Source organism: Poecilia mexicana, unplaced genomic scaffold (assembly GCF_051168715.1).
Source record: "Poecilia mexicana isolate PSO_F unplaced genomic scaffold, ASM5116871v1 scaffold_19, whole genome shotgun sequence".
Classification (NCBI taxonomy): Eukaryota; Metazoa; Chordata; class Actinopteri; order Cyprinodontiformes; family Poeciliidae; genus Poecilia; species Poecilia mexicana.
The window spans coordinates 12,350,696-12,364,125 of NW_028263388.1; the positions used below are offsets into that span (position 1 = coordinate 12,350,696).

Here is a 13,430-nt window from a genome sequence, read left to right on the forward strand (position 1 = left end):
ATTCTGAAGAGTGAAGCATCCCCACATCAAGATATTCCCGCAAGCACCACGTTTCACCGTGGGTATCCAGAGTGATACATGGTGTTAATGTTTCGATTTTTTTTTTCTTTCTAAAGATTAACTTGCTGAGGATGTCGTTTTATAACCCAACCTGCTTTAACTTCACCTGACATGTCCGATGTGTTATCTAATGTCCACGACGCTGTTTGTCCACTAATGTTCTCTAAAGAACCTCTGAGGCCTTCATACAGAACAGCTGGATTTATTGTGAGACTGATGAACACAAACGTAGACGACTTTTTTTTTTTTTTGACGATTTCTGGATGCGGTTTCAGTAAAGTGGGCTTGAATACATAGTTTAAATGTTTTCTTTTTAGTCATTTTGAAATCCAAAAATAATTTTCCTTCCGCTTCAAAATTATGCTCTTTTTTTTCTTCTTCTTCTTTTTTCTTTTTTTTGATGGCCTGTCATATAAAGTCCTAATCAAATAACATAGAAGTTTGCGGTTTCAACGTGATAAAATACGGAAAAATCCCAGAGGAGGTGCGAATACTTATGCGATGCTCTGCAAACTGGGGGGTGGGGGGGGGGGGACTAAATATAGCCACACAGATAAAGAAGACGGTGGATTTGAGCTACACGGATGATTGAAGATGGATCCATAATCCATAATTTACAGTGTGAGATTTATGGCGGACGGCTCAGAGTGAATCATGCGTCTCCCCCATCCCCCGCACTAAGATGGACGGCCGGACCGTAAACACCATTTTAGTAATAATAATAATTTTTTAAAAAAAGGTGAAGGAGGTCGACTTTTATCCAGTATTGAGCCACAAATAAAAAAAAGCCAAGGTCACATTTGTATTTCCTCTCAATTAAAACCCACTAAACACGCTGAATATTGGATCACCTCCCCCCACCTCCCCCTTTCCTCCGCTTCCTCCCTCCCTCACTGCAGCGTTAAAGACCCTCGATCCAACAAGCTTCGTTCCTTCATCATATCATCATCATCTTCATCATGTTGTCAACCTGATTACCGGTTCCTGAGGTGCGGGAGAAATACCAGAACATCCCTTTTTTTTCATGTGTGATATTAGCGGATTAACGTTGCAGGGATGAGGAGCTGCGTGCATGCTGCGCTCTCCGTGGTGCTGAATTTGTGCGACCAAGACAGATCTGTCGCTCTGATAGGCGGTGGCTCACAAATAGAGACGTTATTATTATTACTCTTTTTCTCTCCCCACCCCGTCTGTTACTCTACAACATACCACCATTTACCACCATTGTGCTCATTTTAATTACACTTAAATTATTATGTTTTGTTAATTAGAAATAATAAGTGCGCATTTATCGTTCTCAAGAAGAGGAATCCACAAATCCGTTCTACCCAACCAGTGGCTACAGGCTTTTTTTTTTCCCTGCGCAAGGATTACATCAAGAAAGCAAACAAACTCACCAGATCTCCAGCTCAATGATTTGAAAGATGACGGTCTTCCTTAGAATGATGCGTTTGAAAAATATTAAACCATCTCGAACAGAGTAATTGCAGCAAATAAAAAAAATAATCCGAGATGATCCAGAGAGAGAGAGAGGGGGGGAGAGAGAGAGAGAGAGAGAGGAAAGAAAGAAAGCACAACAGATGCAGGCAGCGTAATAAACTGGCCTGGTTGTCGGCAGTGTGCAGACGGTGCCGGGCTGTTGTGGAATGGACGCTCAGATGAAGGTGTGCTCCTGGTCCCGATGGCCGCGAGATGCGGGATGCAGCGCGAGCTGATGTTGTGATCTGTGATGGTTGACGCAAAGGCGTAGCTGCGGCCGCCGCGGGTCGCCAGGATCTGCGATGAAACGGCGCCCCCTCCTGGCGGGCGTCGAGACTGACTTTTCCAGAAACCCAAAGAGATCGGGACTTTAGGGTTAGCAGCGGCGGTATATGGGCGACATGAGCGGCATGGAGATCGGCTATTAACTTCCAGTTTTGTATATAATTTTCTCCCAATGCGTCACATGTTATTGGAGTAAAATGCACTGTATTTTGTTGTTTAAAGTGACAAAATGCAAAAAAGGTTCAGTTAAATACGTTCACAAAACACTACTATCTCAAATTGTTCCCCCCAAATAATGTGGAGCACATTGTCCGCTCCTGTTGTTGTGTTTAACAGAATTGTGAAACCACAATGGCCTGGTACTGACTTATCAATCACTTTATTTAAGAAAATATAATTATTTGTATAAGTCACTCAGATAAAGTCTTTTATGCTTTTTTATGTTCTTTTTTTTCCTTTTTGCATTTCAAGTGGACCAAGATAATATTTCAACGAGTGTGTTTCTTAGTTCAAATGTATTTCTCTGGTCTTTCAAGAAAAGTAGATGAATAAGAACCCGCCTAATAAACATAATTAAAGAATTATTTCAATGACCATTGTTTGCCCCCACTTTATACAATAAATGTGTTTTGAAAAGAGGCAGCCAAATATGGTGTGAGGTTTGTCTTTTCCAGTTTCTTGCACAACAAAGGTCAGAGCAGCTAAAGAAATTAAGGTAGCTCATGTTCTCTTCAAACTCACAGATTATATATATCAGTGATTCTTGAGAATAGGGACAAAATGGGTTTTAATTTTCCCATATTTTTTTTTAATTATTTCTCAACCTTATGTATGCAAATATGACAAATAATGTTTAGAAAATATGAAGATGCTAAGGTACAGGCTCCCAGTTGCGAATTTTTTAAAGAAAATTACATTTTTAATCGACCTGACCCAAAACTTTGTCATCACCATCTGACAAAAATAAATCGAAAATGATTTTTAAAATACCCCATTAGTGATATTTTTACTCAATTTACAGACAAATGCTTCTCAAGAAATAAAATAAATATTATTTAAAACAAAAAACAAGAAAAAGTCCATCTGATGGAGTTGACAGTGCATGACGGAGTTGACACAGAACTGAAGGTGGTGACAAACTAGTGAGTAAAATGAAAAACTTGGTACATGTGAAGTAATGCAATTAATGTAAAATACATTAAAATGAATTAGTTGCACAATTAAGTGAGATTTGACAACAATTTCACTGAAAGAGTCAGAAAAACTCTGACGGAGTTGACATCTGACGGAGTTGACGAAATGCCAAACTACCTCAATTTATATGATGTTATTCTGAAGGAGGCCATATTGTAGCTCGTCAGGTCCATGAAATCTTTACATTATACCAAAATTAAGCTTTTATTTCGCAAAATTTCATCAAAGTTTTGTAAATTGTCAGTTATGGAGTTGACACATCATGGTTGTGACAAACAACTTAGGAATAAAACAGAAGAAAAAACTAAAGAATAACTTAAGCTAACCGGAGCTAACTAGCCCTCCTAGCAAAGGAAGAGAAAAGACAACGTCATGGGGTCCTCAGAAGTTCTGGTGCCCCCCAATAATGCCTGATTTTTTTACATTCTTTTCATTTCTGACGGTGTTGACAAAAACTAAGGACAAATTTCAACGGAGTTGGAAAATATCTAAAAATTATTTTTAATTCAATTTATCGATACTTTTATAATTATGTATATGACTACTTATACTTAATTGTCATAATATATAATTTTAGTATTTCTTTAATTGTTTTAAACTATAAGAATGTGTTGAGTTCTGCTCCTGGACAAGGGCTTTTACAGGCATCATCCACCGACTACAATGTTTAAAATAAAAAAATATTCAGCAAAAAAAAGAAAAATATACATTGTTGTGCTCACATGACCCAGGTTAGTTTAGTTAGATATTTGAAAAAAATATATTTTGTGTATATTTTATTCAAATTTCATGCTTTATCCATAGGACCTGTTTTGTCCCTATTCTCAAGAATCACTGATATAAGAAATGTAAGGATATCACAAATAAGCCTATAAGTACATTTGTCTTCAATGCTGATTTTGAAGACTTGGAATCGCTGGGGGGACCTGTTCAACCAATATACTACATTTCCCGAAGTGCACTAAGTCACGCCTAGCGCAGAGCACACTGACGTCAGCCCGCCAAGAGACGTATTCGCCGCACGTACTTTTCATTCAAGTAGTATTTGAATAAGGAAGATGGCGGCCGCAGCAGTGGTTGAATTCCAGAGAGCTCAGTCTCTCATTAGCACGGACCGGAATGCGTCTATTGACATCCTTCATTCAATCGGTGGGTGTTTATTTCCCTCTTCCGTTAGACCCGGTTCCTCTGAACCTGTTTGTTCCGTGTTTCTCCGTGACTGTCGGAGGCTTTCCAGCAGCTTGAACCGGCGCTGTGCCGTGCTGACTCACTGCTGAACCGATAGCAGCTGGACGTTAGCTCCGTAGCGGCTCAGCTCTCTCTTTAGGCCCATGGTTCCCATGTGTCCCCCAGCAGTCGTAAAAGACGGACTTCTTTTCAAGAACTTTGCTCGTTTTCGTGGTATTTCCTCACAGCATATAGGTTCTGTGTCCAAGTATCCCGTTTGAAGGGCCAGTGCTGCGGCTAGCGTTATTAGCCTGTTGTAATGTTGAGCACAGTGAAATCAGCTCCACGATTAGGAAAGGCAAACACTCACCGACTTATCTCTGGGACATTTATTAGCAACTTGTTTAAAATCGGCTTGTAAGTCAGCAAGTTCAAATCGGACACATTTTCCTAACGTTATATATCAGAAGGTAATATGTGTCTGTAGACATGGCGGTCAATAATTTGCCCTGTCACACCTGCCAAATAACTGTCAACTAGTCTCTGCTCTGTTTACTTCAGGACCCATTATGTTCAATCTGACTCTGATTCTGAACAGATTAGCCGGATAATCTGTGAGTCAGTTGGCACACTTTTAAGAAGCATTAAGTTCAACATAAATCATTTTATATTGAAATATATGAGCCAACTTTAAGAAAAAAATAGTTTTTTTCTAAACGTGGACAATTAAAGCTAGTTGAATTCAACTCCACGACTGTCTTGGGGAAATGTACTTAAAGTAATTTTAAATAAGTTGTCAGAAAATGACACTTTGATGACAAATTCTTTAAAGTAATTCTTTATCATCTGCTTATAGTCTGTGTAAGGAAACGTAGTGGTCTGCCAAAGGCTTCTTTGAGTTGTTTTCCTTGGCATTGGGTTTTCTAATCTGCCATATTTCATGTAACTGGCTCAAACTGCAATCAGAACTAAAATCAATGCAAATATTGTAACACAAAGTGTTTAGAAAATAAAATGGCATTTAGGCATTTTCTGACTGTATCTCCGCAAATTGATATGAAATAGTTTATACTGGTTTGGCACACTGACACAGCTTCAGTAATGAGATGGGAGGCGGCGGAGGTATACATTGGGGGTCACATTTTATGTAGATCCCAACCCCAGAATCAATAAAGTGTGTACTTTCCAGAAACTTGTGATACTGCTTACTTCTGTAAAGCAACCAGCTGCAGCCCCATTTCGGAAGGCTGTTAGGGACCAGGGTTTATGCGCTTCAGAGAAATTGCTTCGTTAGTTTTGTTTTTAATCAGTCCTCTTCATTAACGTTTCTGTTTTTAAAACAGTGAGACGAGACGTTCAGGAGAACGATGAGGAGGCCGTTAGGGTTAAAGAGCAAAGCATCCTGGAGCTGGGAACACTCCTGGCAAAGACGGGGCAGGCTGCAGGTAATGTTTTTGTTTAATGTTTGTAATAGTTGTTGAAGTGAATTTAGTTTTAGATTTTGCCTCCAAATGATTACAAAATAACCCCCACAATCACTTAAAAAGTTCTTTAAAATAATTTTGTTTTCCAAGTTTGCTCTAATTTTGAATTGTCTGGTTATTTACGTACTACCTTTAAAAGGAAACCAAAGGTGCTGAACTATAAAGTTTTGACGGTTCTCATCTTTCTGCAGAGCTCGGAGGCTTGTTGAAGTTTGTGAGACCGTTCCTGATTTCCATCAGCAAAGCCAAGGCGGCCCGACTCGTCCGCTCTCTGCTGGACCTTTTCCTGGACATGGAGGCAGCGACCGGGCAGGAGGTGGAGCTGTGTCTGGAATGCATCGAGTGGGCAAAGGCAGAGAAGCGGACCTTCCTACGACAGGCTCTGGAGGTCAGTACGTCTAAAGTAGCGGGTGCATCGAGCGGCACCTAATCCATCCTCAACCGCACTTTTCTATGTGAATTTGTAACTTTACTCAGTAAGAGAAGATGTATCTCTCTTTATTTGACTTTTTGTATCTAGTGAACCTGATTCCAGGACGCAGTGACCAAAACCTGATCGCTGAGTACTCCTACAATAATGAAACAATTCCTGCCAAAATATTAAGTTACTCTGAACTAATTGCTTTTGTTTTTTATTTCCGCTTTCTGTACAAACGTGAAGGGGCTTCGGAGGGGATCGGTTCTTAAAACGCGGTGGCTCAGGGAGCGGGAAAGGTTTCCATCTTAAAGTGAAAGTCGTCATTAAATAAGACTGTTTATATCATGGCAAATAAATGATAAAACCTGGAGCTTGTACACATGTGATGAAACAGCCTGTAAGCAATATCTGATGACTGCTGCTGGACGTCTTGGCCAAGCTGTCACATCTAACTCTGGCATTAAGAAACGGTCGGAGTTTTTATTTGACAAAGGGAATATCTCAGTTTTTTTTCCATTTATCTTGTTGAAAAGAGCTGTGGCAGTGTTTAATTTAAAGATGGTGAAATTAATGTTTACTGTCGCTCCACATTTATGGACCTGAATTCAAGTGGCGAACAGAGGAACTTGAAGTGAAATGACTTTCATGTAGAGATGTGATGTACTGTCCCATCGGCCATAGATGGAAATCAGACAATTTTATTCTTGATAAGATCCGGTTAGCTGTTTTAAAAACAACAACAATTTTTAAAATTATAAAATGAGTAGCTGTTTAATTATCTTTTTATGATAAATAACATATTTATGTTGTAAAACCTGAAATCCTTAAACTACAGTTTGGTTAAAAAAAAGTAATTATATAAGGCCCTGTGTCTAAGCAGCTCATTCAAAGCATACACTAGTTGTTTTTTTTTTCTAGATGCTGCGATGTATAACTTTTGTTCTTTTCTGAATTTTAATATAAAAAATGATGTTTGTTGTAAATATCAATGTAATACTGATATTGTTACCAAAACAATGTTGCAAATTATGAGTTATTCATAATTTTCCAGTGGATTCCATTTTAATTTCTGAATTAAGTGAAGTCTATTTTCTGAATCCTTTCATTTCCTGTTGATATTAGACAGTTTTACCAGAGTTCTGAGCTTTTGACTTCATCTAGTTAATCGGATGAAGTCCGATGAAGTTGTTTTTTTGTGTTTATACTTTCTTGTCTTTATTTGTCACGTTTTCCCTTTGCAGCTTTCTCTTAAATGCACATAACATAACTGAAATAATTTTTTTTTTTTTTTTTTGATGGCCACTGACCTTCAGTTCACCTCTTGGAATGTAAGAGGTCTGAATAAACTTGTCCAAGTGAGACAGGTGATGAAAAAGGATTCAGCAATTAAAAGCTAAGATAGTAGCTTTTAATTTTCACGTTTAAAGATCCAAATCTTTAAACGTGAACATTTGAGAACCCCGGTTCTATGAAATGAAGGTCAGCCCAACATTTTCAGCGGTTTGGCTTGGCGTTTTCTCCGTGGCTCATTTTAACATTCTCTCCGATTTCAGGCTCGGCTGATCTCCCTCTATTTTGATACCCAAAGATACCAGGAGGCCTTGGCTCTTGGTGAGTTTTGTTGCTTACTCGATGTGGTGTTTTTAGGATCCGCCTATCGCATAATAATCACCTTTTTCTTATGTTGAGCAGATTAAAACAGAGAAACAAGCAGCATGTTCATATCTGTGTGTCACAGTTTTGTAGTAATGTTCAACACTTGGTGGGCATGACTTTGACTCGGTCTCGCTCTCCTTCCTCCAGGCTCCCAGCTGCTGCAGGAGCTGAAGAAGATGGACGACAAAGCGCTCCTCGTCGAGGTCCAGCTGCTTGAAAGCAAGACATACCACGCTCTCAGTAACTTGCCCAAGGCCCGCGCCGCCCTGACCTCGGCCAGAACCACGGCGAACGCCATTTATTGTCCCCCAAAGCTCCAGGCGACGCTGGACATGCAGTCAGGTCAGATGGGAATCGAGCTGATGCTTCAAAATCTCTGATGGCTTAAAAGAAATGTTTCATTTTTGGCGATTAAAACCGATCTAATCGTCACAAATGCTTGCTAGAAACTGTCTGAAGCAGCTCGAGATTCTTTCTTACTCGCGCGATTTCCCAATTTCGGGATAGTTTATGTCAACGTTTTCAGTTTTTCTCCTCTTTAAAAGCAAGAACAAGAACATCATACCTATGAACACACCAAAGGTGAAAGGTCCCTGCTGGTTTCGGTGTAACTTTACAGCTTAAACGAGCCTCATCCGGCTTTGTGGACGTTTCACATTTCACGGAGGTTTATGTCTCTTACTGTGACCGTAAACGCTTCATGTCGCGCTGTGTCACGTCTTGCTGCAGGGATCATTCACGCGGCAGAGGAGAAGGACTGGAAGACGGCCTACTCCTACTTCTTTGAGGCCTTCGAGGGTTACGACTCCATCGACAGCCCCAGAGCCATTACGGCGCTCAAATACATGCTGCTGTGCAAAATTGTGCTCAGCTCGTGAGTACTTCTGCATCTTAAAGTGTCAATTTTTACTGAGATAAATGTCTGGAATTCACTTTTGAAATTGGAACCATAAATTGGCCTTTTTGTTTGGTTTAGACCTGAGGAGGTACAAGCGCTGGTCAGCGGCAAACTGGCCCTGCGATATGCCGGGCGTCAGGTACGTACCGAATCGAGAGATTTTTATTTATTTATTTATTTCCATTTTTTCACATGTAACAGAGTTAATCAAAAGGTCTGATTAATGCTGAATGTGTTGGTGTGGATTCTTTGTCATCCAGGACTCTACAATCCTGATAGATTTGACCTTCTTTTTTTTTGTTTCCAGGAGACGTTCTACTTCTCGTTCTAACATTTTATTCCTTGTTGTTTGTTTGAACCTGAGGGAATCTTCTCCGGTTTGTTTTGTTTGTTTTCTCGTTTAACATCGACGTTTTCATGACCTCAATGCAATCCTTGTTTAGTTCTCGGAATTTAAAATCTGTTTGTGGTTAAAACGAACATTCAGTGTCAACAACACGGTGTCCGCCCAAAGCAGCTTTAACTGTTCCACTTTTGGTCACCTTACATCCACAAACTTCAGCAGCATCTGGCATAATTTTATGTATCGCTTCATGATTGTGAAGTGGAAGGAAGTGTTTTTTAAAGTTACATAATGAAGATGCATTTCCACAGCAGCAACCATAACCAAGAACTGCTCAACATTTCCTACTGCGTAATTTGCTCTTAGTGTAAATCCAGTTTTTCTGTGAAGGCCTCGAAGATTTGTTAGAGTAAAAACGGCAGCATGAAGACCAAAGAATGGAGTTTAAAATATGTTTTATAAAACATATCTCAATCGTTGAGATGTGCTCAGTGCGTCATTTGAAAACTACAAACCTAGGAAGACACGAGCCTTCACCTGAACTCACCATATTTCCCCACCACACTTTTTAGAAATTTCATCTGTATGCTTTTTCTTTCACTTCTCCTGATTTGCACTGCTTTGTGTTAGTGTGTCGCATAAAATCCCATTAAAATACAATAAAGGTTGTATTTAAAATGTGACAAAACTTGGAGAATTTCAATAAGAATGGATAGTTTTGAGGAAGTGCATCGTCATCAGTTTTGATTTTTTTGTTGTTTCACTCCTAATATTATTTTTTCCCCCCTGCATATCTTGATTAGTGTGGAAAAGCATTTTTGTGTTTCTAGACTTGATTCCCTGTCCCTGAATGTCTTTTTTTTTTCTCTCCTCTGTGAAATGCAGTTGTTTGCATGTAAACATGAAAAGCAAACGCAGCACAGAATGATCTGCTAAACCAGTTTCAACTGTAAACGGAGCCTAAGTTGGCACTGAAGTATTTTCTGTCTTCTTGTGTTTAGACAGATGCACTGAAATGTGTTGCACAGGCCAGCAAGAACAGATCATTAGCAGATTTTGAAAAGGTAAGAAATATCTTCCACCTTTTATATTCTTTCTTTATGAATCAGTCTCAGGACTGTTTTGCTTTCAGTTTGACCTCAGCTTTGTTTCCTGGATCCAACTGGGGAAGAAAAGGGAACTTTCTGACCTTTACAAAGTTGTTCATTAAGTACAGATTTATACCTTCTGATTTGAGTCGGTTTTTAATCCGACAAACCATTTTGTCTTTCAGGCGCTGACAGAGTACAAAGCGGAGCTTAGAGACGATCCGATCATTAACACTCACCTGGCCAAACTGTACGACAGTCTGCTGGAACAAAACCTCATTCGAGTCATTGAGCCTTTTTCCAGAGTACAGGTAAGAACTCTACAAATGCTTGATTACGTCACTTTTCAGTGACAAAAGTATGTTGCGAGTCACCGGGTGTGGTGTTGATTTGTAATAAACTTCTGAATTAAGAGTGATGCCTCTTCCAGCCTCGTTAATCTACTTTTGCAACAACAGCTCCTTCTAGTTCCTTGATCATGCAGTATTTTGAGTTAGTCCCAACACAATACAACTTGGTTACTGTTTTTTACTTTTAAGGCACTGTATACTACATCCATTTGGGGTTTTTTCCTGTTTCATTCACTGTTAATTAATGTGTAGGATTAAAGCAACATAGTTTTTTTTGTGTGTTTTTTGAAATGTTTGATTTATTTGCCTCGCTGTCTCATTTCAGATAGCACACATATCAGATCTTATCAAATTATCAAAGGTAAGTTTCAGCAAAAACAATTAACTGTTCACATTTAAATTAAAATCTGTGATTTGTCTTAAAAAATGTACTGTTTTTTTTCCTTTTATCATTAAAGGGTGATGTTGAGAGGAAGTTATCACAGATGATTCTGGACAAAAAGTTTCACGGTAACTTAACTTGTCCGGTTTAATGTTGCACCGACTCTGCCAGAGCAGCAGCCTTCAGTGGTGTGACATTCTTACTTTTCCCAACGCTCCTCCAGGAATCCTCGACCAAGGTGAAGGTGTCTTAATCATATTTGAAGAGCCTCCGGTGGACAAAACGTACGAAGCAGCCTTGGAAACAATCCAGAACATGAGCAAAGTCGTGGACTCGCTTTACAACAAAGCCAAGAAGCTGACATAGGTGAGGAGACGTTGGATAAGAAACCCCAATTCTGTCTGTTTTTAGGTTCTTTGTTTTAAATGTTTTCGTCTCTCTCGTTCTCAGAGCCGACTAGCCCCCCGCCCCCGCTGGCCGTGAGATGGAAGAACTGCGTTGTGTGTGCGTGTGTGTGTGTTTTGACCAGCATGTGTAACGTTTTTATTTTTAAAGGGGACAAACGAGGGAGAGAAACAAACAGGATTCCCCCATCCTTGATTTTCAAACAGACAGTTTCATCACTTGTTTGTTTTTTTCCTTCCTGATTTTGATAACTCTTCAGGATTCTGTACAACAGTCAACGGCCAACTCAGGCCATCAGGGAATATTGTATAACTGCATAAAAAAACAAAAAAAACAACAGAGAATAACAATAGGTGTAGGAACACATATATGTTTATATCTGCTGTAAGGCTGGTCCTGCCAAGCCTTCAGCTGACTCCATTGCAGCCTCACAGGTGCAACATCGACCTCTGCGGCCTTTTGCTTCGCAACCTGCAGAGCAAGGCCTCCATTTTATTTCTATTTTATTTTTATTTTTTTTTCTCTCCATATCCTTCAGAAGCGAACTGGCACATTTGTTATTCCTTCAGGATGCCAACAGTTGACCTCCCCTCTCTATTTCAGCTTTATATAATTTGGTTTCTAGTTTGTGTTTTTGCCGAAGGAAAAAATCACATTGTTGCCACATATCTGCACCCTCCGCCCCTCCCAGACACGTTTTTAAGTTTTCCGAACAGACAGTACGCCATTTCACCAACAGTGCCACCTTTTTTTGGCGCTTCGGTTTGCCTCAAACGTTTGGGCGCAAAATGAAATCGCAGGGTAGAAGTGGAGTTGTTTCCATCGCCTCTGAAAGTCTGCGGGTTTTCCCAAGTGAACACTTCTCCATCGTTAGTTCTTAGCACTAGCCCAGTCTGCTAGTAACCAAACTATTTGTATGAGTTTGATTTGGTTCTTTCTTTCTTTTTTTTTCTCTCTCTTATAAAGACATTTTCAAAAATAAATATTTTGTATTTTAACAGTTGTCTTGTCTTTTCCCACAAAATAGACACAAAAGGTTTGATATTACCTACTACCACTAAGATTTTTGACAGTGGCCTTCAGTTGACTTAAAAAAACAACTTCTCTTTAAAAATGACCTAGTTACATCTTCAGATTTATGTTGGTAGAAAGTGAAGACGATCATCCAGTGAAGAAAATGTGGGACGACGATGGCAGAATTACCAAGAATTGGATGTCCATCAAAGTCATGGATGCTGCCAGGAGGCCTAACGCTGTACTTGATTTGTCTTGGAAGGCATTAAACACAAAATAATGTATCAGAAAGCAATATTAAATGAGCTGCAGGAATTTCTTGTTAGCCCCTACTACATGTGAAGAATGTACTGTATTTCCAGGCAATCCTAGGTTGGCGATATGAAAGGGATTTCTTTAGTATAATATCTAAGCCCAGCTAAATTCAGAAAAGGGAACATTTGATTTGAAGTCACCCAAAAGCAAGTGGTAAAATACAGGTCCTTCTCAAAAAATTAGCATATTGTGACAAAGTTCATTCTTTTCCATAATGTAATGATAAAAATTAAACTCATATTTTAGATTCATTGCACACCAACTGAAATATTTCAGGTCTTTTATTGTTTTAATACTGATGATTTGTGTATTTTGGGATTTTGGGTTTTCATGAACTGTATGCCAAAATTTTCCATTACATTATGGAAAATAATGATCTTTATCACAATATGCTAATTTTTTTAGAATGACTTGTATGTTTTGGTCTGACAAAACCAAGGTTATGTCAGACCAGACCAGCTCTAATACCAATAGTTGTATTTGACACAAACACATTCCTATACCCAGTAGCAAAGCTATTCCCCAAAGTATGGCAGCATCATGCCTTGGGGATTTTTCTTTAGTTTTTCTTTCTTTTTCTTTTGACATAGCTGGAGGGAATTACAAATTCAGGTTCTCCTACAAATTTAAGATAAAGACGAAGTTAATTTAAGCTTGGCTACAACCCAAAGCATACATCCAAATCAAAAAGCCTTAGGAAAACAGTTCTGGAGTGGCTCGGAAGTTTAAAGTGGGATGAAAACTTCTTCAAGCAATTTGTTTACAACTTGATGACAATGTTTGCATACTAAACCATGATGGAGCAAAAAAAAAAAAAAAAAAAAAAAAAGAAATTGGCTAAAAAAATGGCCTTACTTTTTTGTGCAAAGTACCTATATTCATTTTAGCAGTA

At 39.0% G+C, this 13,430-nt stretch overlaps 1 protein-coding gene across 1 annotated transcript; it reads left to right on the forward strand.

Moving 5' to 3' along the window:
• Positions 1-4,042: 4,042 nt before the first annotated feature.
• On the forward strand, positions 4,043-12,207 carry psmd11b (proteasome 26S subunit, non-ATPase 11b). The gene is made up of 13 exons (XM_014979958.2): positions 4,043-4,167; positions 5,529-5,630; positions 5,861-6,057; positions 7,641-7,698; positions 7,891-8,085; positions 8,473-8,617; positions 8,720-8,780; positions 9,986-10,048; positions 10,258-10,383; positions 10,748-10,783; positions 10,881-10,932; positions 11,028-11,170; positions 11,255-12,207. Exons 1-12 carry the CDS (start codon positions 4,077-4,079, stop codon positions 11,168-11,170), a joined length of 1,269 nt encoding a protein of 422 aa, XP_014835444.1. The 5' UTR covers positions 4,043-4,076; the 3' UTR covers positions 11,255-12,207.
• The last annotated feature ends 1,223 nt before the right edge of the window (positions 12,208-13,430 follow it).